General features: G+C 51.4%; 1 protein-coding gene across 1 annotated transcript; it reads left to right on the plus strand.

Moving 5' to 3' along the window:
• Positions 1-16638: 16638 nt before the first annotated feature.
• On the plus strand, positions 16639-17220 carry LOC139353632 (activity-regulated cytoskeleton-associated protein-like). The gene has a single exon (XM_070997975.1). The coding sequence runs from the start codon at positions 16639-16641 to the stop codon at positions 17218-17220; it is 582 nt and encodes a 193-aa protein (XP_070854076.1).
• Positions 17221-19886: the final 2666 nt, after the last annotated feature.

Below are 19886 nucleotides of genomic sequence, written 5' to 3' on the forward strand. Positions count from 1 at the left end.
TGGCGATCGTCTGGGCGATCCGGAAGCTCAGGCCATATCTGGAAGGTTACCACTTTAAGGTAGTAACCGACCACATGGCCCTGAAGTGGCTCAACAGCATAGAAAGCCCTTCAGGAAGGATCGCCAGATGAGCCCTGAAGCTACAACAGTACGACTTTGAGATAGCGTATAGAAAGGGTCAGCTAAACGTGGTGGCCGACGCATTATCAAGACAACCACTACGGAAACACTACGAGGTTCGGACTTCACTCGGCGTCGGCAACGTTTCAGCGAGTTTTGGACCAAGTAATTGGCCCCGAGATGTCACCTCACGCATTCGCTTACCAGGATGACATAATAGTGATCGGTCGCACGCTGGAAGAACACAAAAGAAACCTGAGAGAAGTGTTCCGGCGTCTAAAAGAGGCAAACCTGAGGCTAAATCCAGAAAAATGCCAATTCTTTAAAAAGGAACTACTGTACCTGGGACAACGAGTGACAAGCGAGGGAATAGGAACAGATCCAGAAAAAGTAGCGGCCATAGCCGAACTGGAACCGCCATCGACCGTCAAAGAACTTCGGCAATACCTAGGAGTAGCGTCGTGGTACCGCCGATGTGTACCAGATTTTTCCAGAATCGTCAAACCCCTGAACGACCTGCTGCGCAAAGGCAGTAAGTGGGAGTGGACACCAGAGCACCAGATGGCGTTTGAGGAGGTTAAGCCCGGAGCTTGCCCGGACTTCAGAACTTTCATCCTGCAAACAGACGCCAGAGACTACGGCATCGGAGCGATACTGACCCAGGACACCGAAAAGGGCGAAAGAGTAATCTCCTACTCAAGCCGAACACTGAACGGCGCGGAAAAGAACTACTCGAGAACGGAGAAGGAGTGTTTGGCGATCGTCTGGGCGATCCGGAAGCTCAGGCCATATCTGGAAGGTTACCACTTTAAGGTAGTAATCGACCACATGGCCCTGGTGGCTCAACAGCATAGAAAGCCCTTCAGGAAGGATCGCCAGATGGGCCCTGGAGCTACAACAGTACGACTTTGAGATAGCGTACAGAAAGGGTCAGCTAAACGTGAGTTTTAAAAGAGGCATCGGCAACTACAGCTTCAGGAGGATGCAGCTGGATCCAGGACATGGGCGAAAAGATAAAGACCCAGCCGCAGAAGTACCCGGACTATGTTATTGATGGTGAGACACTATACAGAAACATACCTCACCGAGCAGGCAGTGAAGACGTCGCGTCATGGAAGATGTGCGTCCCAAAGTCGCTACGAGAAGCAGTGTTGAGGGAGAACCACGACGCACCGTCTGCGGGACACGTAGGAAGCCGAAGGACAATTGCACGGTTGGCAGCCCGATACTACTGGCCAGGCATGCACGAAAATGCGAGATTTGCATGCGGTTTAAGCCCAATCAGATGCAGGCGGCCGGGAAGAAGTTGAGCCAAGTGCCGGAGGAACCATGGGAACGGTATGTGCAGACTTCGTTGGACCCCTACCAAGATCTAAGCACGGGAACCAAAATCCTGCTGGTCATGATAGACAGGTTTTCGAAATGGAAGGAACTGGTGTCCCTACGCAGTGCGACAGCAGAGTCGCTCAAGAAGGCGTTTAGGGAGCGCATAGTCGCAAGGTACGGGGTCCCGAAGGTGGTCATAACGGACAACGGAGTGCAGTTTACAAGCCGTATCTTCAAGAGTTTTCTGGCTGAGATGGGTATCAGACAACAGTTCACCGCACCATACACACCACAAGAAAATCCGACCGAGCGAGCGAACAGAACGGTCAAGACCATGATTGCGCAGTTCGCAGGGCAGGACCAGAGAAACTGGGACGAGAAGTGGCCGGAGATTATGCTAGCTGTGAACACGAGCACATCGGAATCCACCGGCGTTTCTTACCCAGGGAAGGGTAGACGCAGCAGCCTATAGGATAAGGAAACCCTAGGCACTGGTCGAGCTACGGAGACCCCTGAGGAAAATTCCAACAAACTAAGAGAGGTATTCGAGATCGTGCGGCGAAATATGGAAAAGGCGTCCCAGGACCAAGCCATACACTACAATCTGGGAAGGAGGCAATGGTCACCAGCGGTGGGCGACATAGTGTGGGCCAAGGAACATCACCTGTCCAAAGCGGCCGAAGGATTCGCTGCAAAACTAGCCCCGAGGTACGATGGCCCTTACCAGGTCGTAGATTTCGTCTCTCCAGTGATCTGCAAAATTCGCCACACACAGTCGAAAAAAGAAAAGACAGTTCACGTTGGCGAGCTCAAGCAACAACTAAACGAGCAGACAGCAGAAACGTCAGATGTCTAACAACGGGTACGAGGCGACAGGATTAGGCGTCAGGCCGAAGCGAGAGTCATCCATACGCCACACGGAAAGGACAATCAGGATAGCACAAGGACATGGATAAGGGTTTCTCGTTAATCCAGACGGCGAGGCCAAAGGATTATGCGTCAGGCCGAAGCCGAAAGGTCAAGGACGTGGATAGGGATGGAAGGTGATCCCGACCGCAAGGCAACAGGATTCAGCGTCGGGCAGTTGCCAGAGTCATCCGCGATAACGCCAGGTGGAAGGGACACTTACAAAACGGCACAAGGATACGGGTAACGTAGAAGAGAGTATGCGCGGAAGGAGACAAGCAACACAAGACGCGCAGTCCAGACATACACCGCAGCATCCGGAGATTCTATACGGAATGCGCCGGACGAGCTCGTCTAGTTGTTACCCGAGGAAAAGGGGAGGACGGTGCAGAATCAGATCTACACCGTAGCCAGCTGGTCACAAAAAAAAAAAAACAGAAACACGCACCACACCAACAGTTGACTAAAAACAAGAAAAAGAACGGGGCATGCATGGGCCGCACCAGCAACCTGAAATTTAAAGGGGGCTTAATGCAGGAAAGAGAAACGGACATCATAAATACTTACCTGCTGTGCTGGTTGCGAAGCGAATGCGAAGTCCTCTCCGCACCCGCTCTCAAAAGCTGCCAATGTGGAGTCAGATGCCTCCACATTGGCAGCTTTTGAGAGCGGGTGCGTCCAACAGAGGACGAGTGAAGGGCGAGAGAGGACGAAAGGATGAGATAAAAAGGAGTGAAGGAAATGCAAAAGAAACTTACATACCTATGAAAGTTGCAAAATCACCACGAGCCAGGGAAGGGGGCGCCTCGATAGGCGATCGATTGGCACTGGACGATAGTGCGATCGATGGGCACACGACAATGGAAATATCGGCCAAGGTGGAAATATCGCAAACGAGCAGGTGGCAACGCCGCACCGTCGGTATCGATATGCGAATAAATATCGATCACGCACGAATGGTGTGACCAGGCGGAGGAAACATGGAAAGGAGTGAGACGCAGCAACGAGCACCGAGCTGGGATCGATAGCCCATGAGTATCGATGTCCCAGTGGAGACACGGGAAACATCGGCGCGGGAGATTTAAAGTTGCTACGAGGAGGATGATCAGCGCTGTAGAAGCTCAAGGGAGTTAAGAGCGTCGAGGGAGCATCGAGGGAGCAACGAGGGAGCGCCGCGGGAATCACAATGACTCGAAGGCTAGGACATGCAAGGAAACGCCGGAGGGTAGAAACAAGTTCTAAATGTTTCCCGAAGTAAGGGGGGAATGTGAGGAGTTGAATAACTCCCCACAAATAGAAGCAGCAGCAGATGGCCGGCCGCTTACCAGTTACGCGGCGAATTCGCGGAGTAACGGCGCGGCGAGGAGAGTTTGAAGACTTGGATGGAGAGCGAGAGAGTTTGGAGACCAAGGATGGAGATCGAGAGAGTTTGGAGACCAAGGATGGAGATCGAGAGAGTTTGGAGACCAAGGACGGAGAGCGAGAGAGTTTGGAGACCAATGAAGGAGAGCGAGAGAGTTTGGAGACCAATGAAGGAGAGCGAGAGAGATTGGAGACCAAGGACGGAGAGCGAGAGAGTTTGGAGACCAAGCATGTTGAACGAGAGAGAATGGAGACTTCGCGGGCAAGGCAAGAGTGCCGTGTGCAAAACAGGATAACGGAACTCAACCGGACTTTGGACTTTCCCGTGAACTTTGGACCGGGAGAGGAAGTGCCACATCTCGGCAGTGGAGCGGCACACAGGCGTGCCACAAGCAGCACGGCAATCAGCGGAGTGGCACCAGTGGGCGGAGCATCTATTGGAAGCGGTACGTGAAGGACAAGTGGGTCAACCAGGAGGCACGGACTTTGGACCCAGAGTGGAGAGATCCTTTTTTTTTTTTTTCATTTTATTCAAATTTTATTTCGGCCGCTCCTCGAACACTCTCGTGCCCGCCAGCCCCAACCGGACGCGGAACGCGCGCCCCTCTCTCCATACGCGCACGCTGCGCCTGCCGCCCAGGATGCGAGCCTCCTGTACCACCGGTGCCTCCGCGATCCCTTCGGACCACTCATGCTCCGCGATCTCTCGCCATCGCTGGCCCTCTGGCGCCGACACCGTCCGCGACAATTTCGGCCGTGTCACCACCTCGGACACTTCGGGCGCCCAGTGCTGCCGCTTGAGCGGAGGACGGCCGTTTTCCACGGGCTCAGGCCAGGGTCCTCGCTCCAGAGGCTCCGCGGTTACTGTCGCGCTCCCGGTAGGCATTGGCGTCGATGGCCCTGTCCTTGGCGTTGTTGGTCCGGTGCTCGGTGTCGGTGGTGCCCACTCCGGTCTGCCACGGGTCCTGGGATCCAGCGGGCTCACCCGGGGACCACTTTCTTCCCAGATTCGGGGCTCCTCCGTCGCTGCCGTCTCCTCTACGGGTCCCTCCGGCTAGGTCCAGACAACCGTCTGCTGTCGCCACCTAACTCATTCGGCCACGAACGTCCGGGTGCCGGTATGTCCGTCCGGATGTGTTGAGCCTGCGGTGGTGGCTGCTGCTGTGGTGGTGGCTGCTGCTGTGGTGGCTGCTGCTGCGGTGGTGGCTGCTGCTGTGGTGGCTGCTGCTGCGATGGTGGTTGCTCGCGCTCGAGCTGCTGCTGCTGTGGTTGCTGCTTCTGCGGTGGTGGCTGCTCGAACCTCGGCGTGGGCGGTCGTGCTGGCGTCCACTGTGGTGACCCCTCGTACCGCGGTGTGGGCGGTATTTAGGGCAGCCACCGCGGAGGTGAGGACGCCCAGTCGTCTGCCACTTCTTGCGGCGGGATGCAGGGCTCGGGCGCATACCTCGGCGTGGGTGGGTACCCCGGGTTTTCCCACAGCTGCTGCTCCTCCTCCTCGGCCATCCGCAGTTGGGCCTGCCACTCCGGCGACTCCTCCATCTCCTTTCACCGCCGCTCCTCACTCCGCCTTCGCGCCACGCACTTTCGTCGAAACTCCCACGTTGCCGCTACCACAGCCTCGGCATGGCTACTGGGAGCCAGCTGGTCCTGGGGCGGCTCTTCGCTAGCCCACTCCACCTCCGCCTCGCCAGTCGGGATGCGTCCGTCGGCCCGGTTGACCGCTTTGGTAAACCGCCATCGCCGTTGCTCCACCCGCGGGTCCTCCACTAACTCGACGTCGCTGTCGGAGCTGATGACCGGCTCGGGGACGCCCCGCCCGGAGATCCGCCGCGAGGTTCGGGTAGGCCGGGCTGTCGACCATCCTTGCCCCGGGCTAGATCCTCCGGACGGCTGGTGGGCAGCCATCATTTTGCGCGCTTCGCTCCTGGCTATGCGAGTGCTCATGATGCTCGTCGATTTTGATTGTTCAGCTGGAGCCTGGGCTCCCTTTAATGACACCTCGGTTCCGAGCCTTCCTCTTTGCTCAATCCCGCTATTTCCATCGGCCTCTCCTTCTTACTACCCAGATCTACGGTACAGCTCTCTGCTCTGTGCCGTCTTCCCCCTTCCTTCGGCAGACTTTTGATGCGTGTTTTTCCTTCCTCCGATCAGTCCCAATCGAGACCTTAGACGCTCTGGTTCGCTCCCTTTGTGTTCTTAACGTTCTCCTGATGTCCTTTATGTGTTTCATTGCGCCTTTGTAGATGCCCTGTAGTATCCTTGGAGTCGATTTGTAGTATCCCTTTCGAATCCTTGGAGGTATCCTTGGAATTTGTTCGTAGTATCCTTTGGGAATCCTTGCAGGTATCCGTGGACTCTTTTCGTAGTATCCTTTGGGCATCCTTGGAGGTATCCTCGGAATCCTTTCGTAGTACCCTTTGGGCATCCTTGGAGGTATCCTTGGACTCCTTTCGTAGTATCCTTTGGGCATCCTTGGACGTATCCTTGGACTCCTTTCGTAGTATCCTTTGGGCATCCTTGGAGGTATCCTTGGGATCCTTTCGTAGTATCCTTTGGTCATCCTTGGAGGTATCCTTGGACTCCTTTCGTAGTACCTTTTGGGAATCTTTGGACGTATCCTTCGACTCCTTTCGTAGTATCCTTTGGGAATCCTTGGGGTTATCCTTGGGATCCTTTCGTAGTATCCTTTGGTCATCCTTGGAGGTATCCTTGGACTCCTTCCGTAGTATCCTTGGGGCATCCTTGGGGGTATCCTTGGACTTTGTGAGGAGTCGTTTGACCCCTCACAAATAGCGCCACCAACATCGCCAGCGCCAACAGCATCGGCCGCCAGCGCCAACAACATCGCCAGCTAGCAGCTACAACATCGCCAGCGCCAACAGCATCGGCCGCCAGCGCCAACAACAACGCCAGCTAGCAGCTACAACATCGCCAGCGCCAACAGCAAACAAAACCCTCGCGAATAACTTTGTAAAAAAAAACATTGTACAGTGCATTTAATATATAAGCTTAGCCAATAATCATAAGATTTGTAGTTATATTGATACACAATAATTATTTTAGCTCAGCCTAAGCGATAGGTTCTGTTTACCTTTTCCCCCTCCGTTCTCACATCAGCAGTAGCCACACACACACACACACACCAGGAGAGCAACGAAATATTCACCACGATAAGTGCAGCGCCGCACAGGAGCAAGCGAGAGAGGACATGCGATCGAGGAGGAAAACAACCCCCGAAAATTGGCACGCGCCAAGCGAAGAGCGAGATAAAAGGAGTACCGAAACTTCGACAAGTGGAAAAAACCCAGAGCAGCCGAAAACTTGAACAAAACGCGGCGGCAAAGCTTAACTAGCTCTCTTTTGGAAAAGGCGGTGCACGGGATCAGAAGTGCGAGGAGTAATTTTTGCAAAGGCGGTGCACGTGATCAGAAACAGGAGCTCTCTTTTGGAAAAGGAGGTGCACAGGATCAGAAGTGCGAGGAGTCATTTTTGCAAAGTCGGTGCACGGGATCAGAAACAGGTCTCTCTTTTGGAAAACGCGGCGCACCGGACCAGAAGTGCGAGCAGTTCACTTTTGGAAAACGCAGCGCACCGGACCAGAAGTGCGAGCAGGTGACTTTTGGAAAACGCGGCGCACCGGACCAGAAGTGCGAGAAGCAGGGGACTCTTGCAAAGGCGGCGCACGGGATCAGAAGTGCGATCAGAGCAAATTTATGTGGACAACAGGAGTCTTTTGCCTTCGGGCTGATGCCAAGTGACCCAGGAAGGCGTTTACCTAGACGACCTCGAGGAGAGTGTGCCGGCCCAGTACCAGCGGCGGAGCACCCGGAGTCACGCGTGTGTGTGTGCGTGAGAGCGAGACGGGTGAGTGAGTGGAGTGAACCGCGTTTTGGCCAGCGAGAGTCCCGTGCAATGAGAAATTTCTCGAAGGCCTCGATGCGGTTTCGCCCAGAGTAGGCTAGAATTTATAAACCATGACCTAACCTAACCCGTTAGTTGCGAGCACTGAGAAAAAAAAACATGAACCAAGAATTTAAATAAAGAATATTTTCTTACATATCTGAACACATGTTGTTGCCATGTTGTTCTTTTTCCCTTTGACTACTTTGATTTCTGATTTGATTTCCGAGCTGACTACACCGAGAGAAAGGGGTGGACCCAACTTTAGGAAACCCGTTGCTCATTAATTAAATAAAAATATTTCTCAGATATTAAAAATACTACACTGCCACACCCTCTTTCCAAAGGAACTTCGGGAAATATTTTTTTAAAAGGAAAATTTATTCTTCTTCTTTTATCACTGCCGGCTGTATTGAGCCAACTCGCGCCCGACTACACTGGGAAAACAAAATAAAGTAGAAACTCGAGTTACAAATGAATCAATAAAAATACCCCAATAAAAGTATTTCTCGCCTGATTTTAATGCAACTCGTAGGGAAAAAAAATACAATCAAGCTGGCCACGCATAAATATGAATATTTCCAGACAAATGCCTAGATTTTAGGCCATAAATTCTGCCCTAGGGAAAAGTTGTCCCCATAATCGATCCCCTCTCTCTCGGCCTTCTCGTAGCGAATGCTATGAGCCAGGCCCAAATGCGCGTTACCGCTGACGCTTTTCACTCTGCTACAGACACCGAATAAACTGTTTCTCTCACTCCGTACCCCGGTGGCTGGCACTCTACATCTCACGCCAGCCAACCGATTTTCGTCTTAGACCTTTTTGTCCCATATCTTTACAAATATTTTCGGAAAAGAGACCCTGGCGGGACTGAGTATATCCCAGCCTACGAGACTTCTTTACAGAATGGAGCCCGAACAGGGACATGGGGTTTACGAAAATTTTAGACGACCTAAATATGGCCTAAATACCCATCTGTGTACAGAGTTTGAAAATTTTCGGTTCAGTCACTTAGAAGCGAAATTTTTAAGTCGGAACGTAAGGAGAGTCATATATCGAGGGACACAACAATTTCTAGGGCAGGAAACAGGAAAATATATATATATTCAAAAATATACCAACGCATCGAACATAACCTCAGAAAAAAAAACTTAGAATTTAAGCAGAGCACATGGCATTCGGGAGAACTTATACAAAAGTATACCCACACACAGCGAGAAATTTATAACGCACGCAGACACACATACATGTATTTCTAAGCAGAGCAAAGTACATAACCTAAAATCAGATATTCTTTGTTCCAAGCTCACGTGGCCAGCAAATCAAGTGAGGACGAAACACATACAGGCAGATAATCGGAAAGAGAGAGAGAGCGAGAGCCCTCTAGGCTAGCCAACTCAGCGCAGCCATTTTGTTTTTTTCGTTTTCACTCTCATCGTCGTCCCTCTCACACGAGCAGGAGTCGATCAAGTACAGGCAACGGGATCACATCGTTGGGGGCTTCTCATATAACCATCGCCGAGTCAACACGTGCATCGGCAGCTCTCAAAAACATCGTCGTGGAAAAATTTAAAACTACATCGTCGTCGAACAAAATTTAATCACCGTCGAGAAAATTTAGGAATTAAATCGTCGTTTGACATCGGATTGTGGTCACCATCGTTGCACGTGGGAATTTAGTGAATTCTTGATGACAAATAAAATAAAATTTTCAATGAAGATTTTAACCAGTTCGAACATCGTTTGACCCTCGTCCAAGAATTTCTCTCGTCCTATCGAAACTTTTCCTGTCGTTTGCCAGTTAACTATTATTTCACAGCAATATGGGGGCGCGTTGGATTTCGTATCTCCGGAAGCGGGAATTGGAGGCGATTCTGAAGGAGTTTTCCTTGGAAGCAACCGGAACAGTTGAGGAAATGAGGAGCCGGCTGTCTGCTTTTAATAATCGGGACGACCACGTGCTGGAGATAGCCGAGCGGCTACAGGATTGCGAAGCGGAAATTACAGCCGCCCTAACGGATAGGAAGCAGCGTTCACCGACTCCGAACCCACACCCACCGGGTCCAACACAGCTTCAGGTGCCAGCACTGGAAGGCCGAGGTGCCGCCGATGTAGTCGGAGACACGGAGATCCATCCGGTCAAGCGGGAAATTTTTCCCAGGAAATCAGAGATGTCCGCAGCCACGCTAGCGGAAAAGCTGAAGAATTGGGGAATCACTTTTGACGGGACCACGGACCCCATAACCTTCATCCAACACCTCGAGGAACGAGCCACCGCACACGAAGTTGACGTGGAGAAGATGCCGCAGGCCATCCCTGGTCTTTTGACGGATACAGCTGAGCAGTGGTTTCGGACAAGCCAGCTGCTAGGAAAATCTTGGACGAACTTTAAGAAGGCGTTTCTTGACTTCTTTCTGCCACCCAGGTACTTTCAGCGACTCGAGGATGAACGAGTACGAGATCCCAGCGTATGCAGGAGCATCACCAATAGGTCAACAGAATTTCACACGACCGGCCAGACGACCACCCACCCCAGCCACAGTTTTACAATCAGTTCCTCGAGTGGGGAACAGGTCAATGGTGCCGAACTTCAGTCTTGCTTGCAGGAATTGTGCCCAGGAGGGTCACCGTTTAGCTACATGTCGCAATCCCATAGTCCTCTTTTGTTGGGATTGTGGTCGCAGAGGAGTACGCACTCTCGAGTGTTGCCGTCGTACCCAGCCGGGAAACGAGAGGAGTCTTCCCCGGAATTAGGAGAAATCTTACAGGTTCAGTCGAGCAGAAATATCGCGCAGGTGCAAATCGAGGGTCAGGAGTTTAACGCTACCATAGACACCGGAGCTAGCAGAAGCTTCGTGAGCGAACGAGTTGTTCAACGTGTAGGGACGCCACATAACGTACGGTCGGTACACACACACGTGCGAAATAATTTATTTCGACGGAATCATGCTACTGTTTCAGCGGAACCAGTAGAGGAAGGGCGAGCGCCTTCCCCAGTCAGACCAGGATACACGCCTGACACTGGAGGAGCACTAGCCGCAATCACCGCAAACGCCGAGCAAGAAGAATTAGAACCCTGGGTAAACAAATTCCTACAGGAGGAATTGGCCAAATTCGAAGGATTGACGGGAGTGTCAAATATCGCTGAGCATACGATCACGATGCGAGATGATAAGCCCATCAAACAGAGGTATTTTCCTAAGAATCCCGCGATGCAGAGGATTATCGATGAGCAGATCGACGAACTGCTACGCAACGACTGTATAGAGCCTTCTCGGAGCCCCCACAGCGCCCCTATTGTACTCGTGGGCAAGAAATCTGGAGAGATGCGACTATGTGTAGATTTTCGATAACTAAATGCCCATTCTATTCCAGATGCATACCCGCTGCCAAGGATAACACACATCTGGGAGCGTCTGCGCCATGCCAAGTACATATCGACGCTCGATTTGAAGAGCGGATATTGGCAAATCCCTGTAGCCGAGTCCAGCCGCGAGTGCACAGCATTTACAGTCCCCGGGAGGGGCTTGTACCACTGGAAAATGATGCCGTTTGGCCTCCACTCAGCACCAGCCACATTCCAGCGGGCGCTCGACAGCGTCATAGGACCGGACATGGAGCCCAACGCGTTCGCGTATTTGGATGACATCATCATCATCGGCCGCACTCTGGAGGAGCATGTGCAGCATCTACAAGAAGTATTTCGACGGCTACGAAAGGCGAACCTTCGTCTCAACGCGAAGAAATGCAGTTTCTTTAAGCGCAGCCTGGTGTACTTGGGACACGTCATCAGTGAGGAGGGAATTCACACGGATCCCGACAAGATTTCGGCAGTACGGCGACTGAGTCCGCCCACCACATGCAAGGAGTTGAGGAGATTTGTACCCAACTTTGCCAGCGTAGTGCAGCCCATGTCTTTGCTACTCAAGAAAGGAAAGAAATGGCAATGGTAGCAGGAGCAGCAAGATGCGTTCGAGGAACTCAAAAGAAAACTCACGGAGGCGCCGGTTCTCGCCTGCTCCGACTTCAACGAGAAGTTCGTGTTGCAAACAGACGCCAGCGACATCGGCCTAGGAGCAGTTTTAACGCAGAAAATCCAGGGAGAAGAACGAGTCAACGAGAACGCATTCGCCAGCAGACGCCTCATCGCCGCCGAGGAGAACTACTCCGCCACAGAAAAGGAGTGTCTGGCTATCATATGGGCCATCAGGAAACTCAGATGCTACTTGGAAGGTTATCGATTTGAGGTGATAACGGACCACCTCGCCTTGAAGTGGCTCAACTCGATTGATAATCCCACCGGCCGCATAGCGCGCTGGGCGTTTGAACTGCAGCAGTACCAGTTTGACGTCACCTATCGACGCGGGAGCCAGAACATTGTTGCAGATGCACTTTCTCGACAGCCTTTGGAAGTACTTCAGATGATCCAGGAGGATAAGCCGGGATGCACATGGTACCAGCGGATGCTGAAACTTGTTCAGGACAGGCCTGAAGATTACCCGGACTACGCGTACGAGAACCAACAGCTCTATCGGCATATCGGATCCCGACCTGACGACGAAGACTCCGTGCCCTGGAAACTGTGCGTAGCCAAGGAACACCGACAGCGAGTACTGTCGGAATGCAATGACCAGCCGACGGCAGGACATCTCGGAACCAGGAAGACAACCACCCGCATCGCCCAGAGATATTACTGGCCAGGTCTTTTCCGCGATATTGCCAGGTATGTCCGCAAGTGTGACACTTGCCAACGGTTCAAAGTCAGCCAAACCAAACCGGCGGGTAAAATGTTCACCAGACAGATTAACGAGCCGTTCGATACTGTCTGCGCCGATTTTATTGGCCCCTTCCGCGATCCAAGAGTGGGAATACGATGCTGCTCGTATTCTTCGACGCCTTTGCGAAATGGGTTGAGTTGGTCCCCTTGAGAAAAGCTACTTCGGCGCATCTCGAAAAATCCTTTTGGGAGAGGATTTTGAATCACTTTGGTATTTCCCGAACATTTGTCTGCGATAATGGGACACAGTTTACGAGTCGTTCATTCAAAGCCTTCTGCAAGCAGGCGGGAATGGAGATCCAACATACAGCACCTTATACTCCGCAGCAGAACCCGACAGATAGGGCCAATCGCACCATTAAAACGATGGTCGCCCAGTATATCGAGGACAAGCAGACGACGTGGGACGAACTTCTGCCCGAACTGAATCTGGCAATTAATAGCAGCATCTCAGAATCAACCGGATTCAGTCCAAGGCAGAAAGCCACGACTCCCAGGAGCCTTGTATGATGAAGTGACTCCAGGACCAAGCCAAGCGCCACGTTCACCCGAAGCGAAAGCGGAATTGCTACGGGACATTTTCAAGGTAGTACAGGAGAACACTCAGAGAGCTTCGTTGGAGCAGCGGAAGCATTACGATCTCAGGCGACGTGCGTGGAGACCGACCATAGGATCGCTGGTCTTCGTAAAACAGCATCATTTGTCCAGGGCAGCGGATAACTTTGCCGCTAAGCTAGCACCCAAGTACGAGGGCCCGTACAAAGTAAAGTAAAAACCCAGTTAGTAATCGTTAAAACAAAGCACTAATACCCTTTTGTTCTCCCCTACAGACATGGCGTCGGACAACCCGTCACACCTGTGGCGCATGACAACACGCAAGCCACGGCCACCCACATTTCTCAACGCCCCCCGAAGTAGGAGGGGAATGTGAGGAGTCGTTTGACCCCTCACAAATAGCGCCACCAACATCGCCAGCGCCAACAGCATCGGCCGCCAGCGCCAACAACATCGCCAGCTAGCAGCTACAACATCGCCAGCGCCAACAGCATCGGCCGCCAGCGCCAACAACAACGCCAGCTAGCAGCTACAACATCGCCAGCGCCAACAGCAAACAAAACCCTCGCGAATAACTTTGTAAAAAAAAACATTGTACAGTGCATTTAATATATAAGCTTAGCCAATAATCATAAGATTTGTAGTTATATTGATACACAATAATTATTTTAGCTCAGCCTAAGCGATAGGTTCTGTTTACCTTTTCCCCCTCCGTTCTCACATCAGCAGTAGCCACACACACACACACACACCAGGAGAGCAACGAAATATTCACCACGATAAGTGCAGCGCCGCACAGGAGCAAGCGAGAGAGGACATGCGATCGAGGAGGAAAACAACCCCCGAAAATTGGCACGCGCCAAGGGAAGAGCGAGAAAAGGAGTACCGAAACTTTGACAAGTGGAAAAAACCCAGAGCAGCCGAAAACTTGAACAAAACGCGGCGGCAAAGCTTAACTAGCTCTCTTTTGGAAAAGGCGGTGCACGGGATCAGAAGTGCGAGGAGTCATTTTTGCAAAGGCGGTGCACGTGATCAGAAACAGGAGCTCTCTTTTGGAAAAGGAGGTGCACGGGATCAGAAGTGCGAGGAGTCATTTTTGCAAAGTCGGTGCACGGGATCAGAAACAGGTCTCTCTTTTGGAAAACGCGGCGCACCGGACCAGAAGTGCGAGCAGTTCACTTTTGGAAAACGCAGCGCACCGGACCAGAAGTGCGAGCAGGTGACTTTTGGAAAACGCGGCGCACCGGACCAGAAGTGCGAGAAGCAGGGGACTCTTGCAAAGGCGGCGCACGGGATCAGAAGTGCGATCAGAGCAAATTTATGTGGACAACAGGAGTCTTTTGCCTTCGTGCTGATGCCAAGTGACCCAGGAAGGCGTTTACCTAGACGACTTCGAGGAGAGTGTGCCGGCCCAGGACCAGCGGCGGAGCACCCGGAGTCACGCGTGTGTGTGTGCGTGAGAGCGAGACGGGTGAGTGAGTGGAGTGAACCGCGTTTTGGCCAGCGAGAGTCCCGTGCAATGAGAAATTTCTCGAAGGCCTCGATGCGGTTTCGCCCAGAGTAGGCTAGAATTTATAAACCATGACCTAACCTAACCTAAGAATTTAAATAAAGAATATTTTCTTACATATCTGAACACATGTTGTTGCCATGTTGTTCTTTTTCCCTTTGACTACTTTGATTTCTGATTTGATTTCCGAGCTGACTACACCGAGAGAAAGGGGTGGACCCAACTTTAGGAAACCCGTTGCTCATTAATTAAATAAAAATATTTCTCAGATATTAAAAATACTACGCACTGCCACACCCTCTTTCCAAAGGAACTTCGGGAAATATTTTTTTAAAAGGAAAATTTATTCTTCTTCTTTTATCACTGCCGGCTGTATTGAGCCAACTCGCGCCCGACTACACTGGGAAAACAAAATAAAGTAGAAACTCGAGTTACAAATGAATCAATAAAAATACCCCAATAAATGTATTTCTCGCCTGATTTTAATGCAACTCGTAGGGAAAAAAATCCAATCAAGCTGGCCACGCATAAATATGAATATTTCCAGACAAATGCCTAGATTTTAGGCCATAAATTCTGCCCTAGGGAAAAGTTGTCCCCATAATCGATCCCCTCTATCTCGGCCTTCTCGTAGCGAATGCTATGAGCCAGGCCCAAATGCGCGTTACCGCTGACGCTTTTCACTCTGCTACAGACACCGAATAAACTGTTTCTCTCACTCCGTACCCCGGTGGCTGGCACTCTACATCTCACGCCAGCCAACCGATTTTCGTCTTAGACCTTTTTGTCCCATATCTTTACAAATATTTTCGAAAAAGAGACCCTGGCGGGACTGAGTATATACCAGCCTACGAGACTTCTTTACAGAATGGAGCCCGAACAGGGACATGGGGTTTACGAAAATTTTAGACGACCTAAATATGGCCTAAATACCCATCTGTGTACAAAGTTTGAAAATTTTCGGTTCAGTCACTTAGAAGCGAAATTTTTAAGTCGGAACGTAAGGAGAGTCATATATCGAGGGTCACAAAAATTTCTAGGGCAGGAAACAGGAAAATATATATATATTCAAAAATATACCCACGCATCGAACATAACCTCAGAAAAAAAAACTTAGAATTTAAGCAGAGCACATGGCATTCGGGAGAACTTATACAAAAGTATACCCACACACAGCGAGAAATTTCTAACGCACGCAGACACACATACATGTATTTCTAAGCAGAGCAAAGTACATAACCTAAAATCAGAGATTCTTTGTTCCAAGCTCACGTGGCCAGCAAATCAAGTGAGGACGAAACACATACAGGCAGATAATCGGAAAGAGAAAGAGAGCGAGAGCCCTCTAGGCTAGCCAACTCAGGTCACGAGAGTTTCGAAAGAACGAGGTAGGGAAAAGCTAACGTATACTCCCTACAGCGCAGCCATTTTGTTTTTTTCGTTTTCACTCTCATCGTCGTCCCTCTCACACGAGCAGGAGTCGATCAAGTACAGGCAACGGGATCACATCGTTGGGGGCTTCTCATATAACCATCGCCGAGTCAACACGTGCATCGGCAGCTCTCAAAAACATCGTCGTGGAAAAATTTATAACTACATCGTCGTCGAACAAAATTTAATCACCGTCGAGAAAATTTAGGAATTAAATCGTCGTTTGACATCGGATTGTGGTCACCATCGTTGCACGTGGGAATTCAGTGAATTCTTGGTGACAAATAAAATAAAATTTTCAATGAAGATTTTAACCAGTTCGAACATCGTTTGACCCTCGTCCAAGAATTTCTCTCGTCCTATCGAAACTTTTCCTGTCGTTTGCCAGTTAACTATTATTTCACAGCAATATGGGGGCGCGTTGGATTTCGTATCTCCGGAAGCGGGAATTGGAGGCGATTCTGAAGGAGTTTTTCTTGGAAGCAACCGGAACAGTTGAGGAAATGAGGAGCCGGCTGTCTGCTTTTAATAATCGGGACGACCACGTGCTGGAGATAGCCGAGCGGCTGCAGGATTGCGAAGCGGAAATTACAGCCGCCCTAACGGATAGGAAGCAGCGTTCACCGACACACACCCACCGGGTCCAACACAGCTTCAGGTGCCAGCACTGGAAGGCCGAGGTGCCGCCGATGTAGTCGGAGACACGGAGATCCATCCGGTCAAGCGGGATATTTTTCCCAGGAAATCAGAGATGTCCGCAGCCACGCTAGCGGAAAAGCTGAAGAATTGGGGAATCACTTTTGACGGGACCACGGACCCCATAACCTTCATCCAACACCTCGAGGAACGAGCCACCGCACACGAAGTTGACGTGGAGAAGATGCCGCAGGCCATCCCTGGTCTTTTGACGGATACAGCTGAGCACTGGTTTCGGACAAGCCAGCTGCTAGGAAAATCTTGGACGAACTTCAAGAAGGCGTTTCTTGACTTCTTTCTGCCACCCAGGTACTTTCAGCGACTCGAGGATGAGATCCGCACCAGAGATCAGCGACGGGGAGAGACTTTCAAACAATACCTAGTCAACATCAGACTCATGATGCACAGAGCGGGGTATAATGCGGAGCAGAAGTTGGACCGGATCTATGAAAATCTCCAACCGGAGTACCACATGTACGCAAGGAGGCACGACTTCACCACTTTGGAGCAACTTACCACTTTAGCGGTAAATTACGAGGTCACCCGCGATCGGAGCACAGGAAGCCATGCCAGAATGTTGGCCGAACCACAACCAGCGCCTAGAAGGAACGAGTACGAGATCCCAGCGTATGCATAGGTCAACAGAATTTCACACGACCGGCCAGACGACCACCCACCCCAGCCACAGTTTTACAATCAGTTCCTCGAGTGGGGAACAGGTCAATGGTGCCGAACTTCAGTCTTGCTTGCAGGAATTGTGCCCAGGAGGGTCACCGTTTAGCTACATGTCGCAATCCCATAGTCCTCTTTTGTTGGGATTGTGGTCGCAGAGGAGTACGCACTCTCGACTGTTGCCGTCGTACCCAGCCGGGAAACGAGAGGAGTCTTCCCCGGAATTAGGAGAAATCTTACAAGTTCAGTCGAGCAGAATTATCGCGCAGGTGCAAATCGAGGGTCAGGAGTTTAACGCTACCATAGACACCGGAGCTAGCAGAAGCTTCGTGAGCGAACGAGTTGTTCAACGTGTAGGGACGCCACATAACGTACGGTCGGTACACACTCATGTCAGCCTGGCGGAAGGCTCACGCAAGGAGATAACCAAGTCTCTGGTAGTTTTCCCTTCGTTCATGGAAGACGTACTATTGGGCATGGGCATGTCTGCCACTCTCCAATGCGGCCGCGCTTCGCTGCAGCTGTACCCTCTCCTAATAAGCAGCCCCACTAACGACTTAGCTATGCCTCCTCTCTTGACAAATGCGTTCACTCCAGCAAACAACGATCCAGATAACGAGGTGCAAACCACCCCGACCAGCAGTATTTTAGGGTCTCGAGACGACAACGCCGTGCGAAATAATCCATTTCGACGGAATCATGCTACTGTTTCAGCGGAACCAGTAGAAGAAGGGCGAGCGCCTTCCCCAGTCAGACCAGGATACACGCCTGACACTGGAGGAGCACTAGCCGCAATCACCGCAAACGCCGAGCAAGAAGAATTAGAACCCTGGGTAAACAAATTCCTACAGTAGGAATTGGCCAAATTCGAAGGATTGACGGGAGTGTCAAATATCGCTGAGCATACGATCACGATGCGAGATGATAAGCCCATGATAGGTATTTTCCTAAGAATCCCGCGATGCAGAGGATTATCGATGAGCAGATCGACGAACTGCTACGCAACGACTGTATAGAGCCTTCTCGGAGCCCCCACAGCGCCCCTATTCTACTCGTGGGCAAGAAATCTGGAGAGATGCGACTATGTGTAGATTTTCGACAACTAAATGCCCATTCTATTCCAGATGCATACCCGCTGCCAAGGATAACACACATCTGGGACCGTCTGCGCCATGCCAAGTACATATCGACGCTCGATTTGAAGAGCGGATATTGGCAAATCCCTGTAGCCGAGTCCAGCCGCGAGTGCACAGCATTTACAGTCCCCGGGAGGGGCTTGTACCACTGGAAAGTGATGCCGTTTGGCCTCCACTCAGCACCAGCCACATTCCAGCGGGCGCTCGACAGCGTCATAGGACCGGACATGGAGCCCAACGCGTTTGCGTATTTGGATGACATCATCATCATCGGCCGCACTCTGGAGGAGCATGTGCAGCATCTACAAGAAGTATTTCGACGGCTACGAAAGGCGAACCTTCGTCTCAACGCGAAGAAATGCAGTTTCTTTAAGCGCAGCCTGGTGTACTTGGGACACGTCATCAGTGAGGAGGGAATTCACACGGATCCCGACAAGATTTCGGCAGTACGGCGACTGAGTCCGCCCACCACATGCAAGGAGTTGAGGAGATGTCTAGGGATTGCGTCATGGTACAGGAGATTTGTACCCAACTTTGCCAGCGTAGTGCAGCCCATGTCTTTGCTACTCAAGAAAGGAAAGAAATGGCAATGGGAGCAGGAGCAGCAAGATGCGTTCGAGGAACTCAAAAGAAAACTCACGGAGGCGCCGGTTCTCGCCTGCTCCGACTTCAACGAGATGTTCGTGTTGCAAACAGACGCCAGCGACATCGGCCTAGGAGCAGTTTTAACGCAGAAAATCCAGGGAGAAGAACGAGTCAACGAGAACGCATTCGCCAGCAGACGCCTCATCGCCGCCGAGGAGAACTACTCCGCCACAGAAAAGGAGTGTCTGGCTATCATATGGGCCATCAGGAAACTCAGATGCTACTTGGAAGGTTATCGATTTGAGGTGATAACGGACCACCTCGCCTTGAAGTGGCTCAACTCGATTGATAATCCCACCGGCCGCATAGCGCGCTGGGCGTTTGAACTGCAGCAGTACCAGTTTGACGTCACCTATCGACGCGGGAGCCAGAACATTGTTGCAGATGCACTTTCTCGACAGCCTTTGGAAGTACTTCAGATGATCCAGGAGGATAAGCCGGGATGCACATGGTACCAGCGGATGCTGAAACTTGTTCAGGACAGGCCTGAAGATTACCCGGACTACGCGTACGAGAACCAACAGCTCTATCGGCATATCGGATCCCGACCTGACGACGAAGACTCCGTGCCCTGGAAACTGTGCGTAGCCAAGGAACACCGACAGCGAGTACTGTCGGAATGCCATGACCAGCCGACGGCAGGACATCTCGGAATCAGGAAGACAACCACCCGCATCGCCCAGAGATATTACTGGCCAGGTCTTTTCCGCGATATTGCCAGGTATGTCCGCAAGTGTGACACTTGCCAACGGTTCAAAGTCAGCCAAACCAAACTGGCGGGAAAAATGTTCAACAGACAGATTAACGAGCCGTTCGATACTGTCTGCGCCGATTTTATTGGCCCCTTCCG

This window comes from Drosophila suzukii, chromosome Y, assembly GCF_043229965.1.
Source record: "Drosophila suzukii chromosome Y, CBGP_Dsuzu_IsoJpt1.0, whole genome shotgun sequence".
NCBI classification, from domain to species: domain Eukaryota; kingdom Metazoa; phylum Arthropoda; class Insecta; order Diptera; family Drosophilidae; genus Drosophila; species Drosophila suzukii.

Coding starts and splice junctions, on each gene's coding strand:
- LOC139353632 (XM_070997975.1), top strand. CDS start 16,639: ATGTCCGCAGCCACGCTAGCGGAAAAGCTGAAGAATTGGGGAATCACT.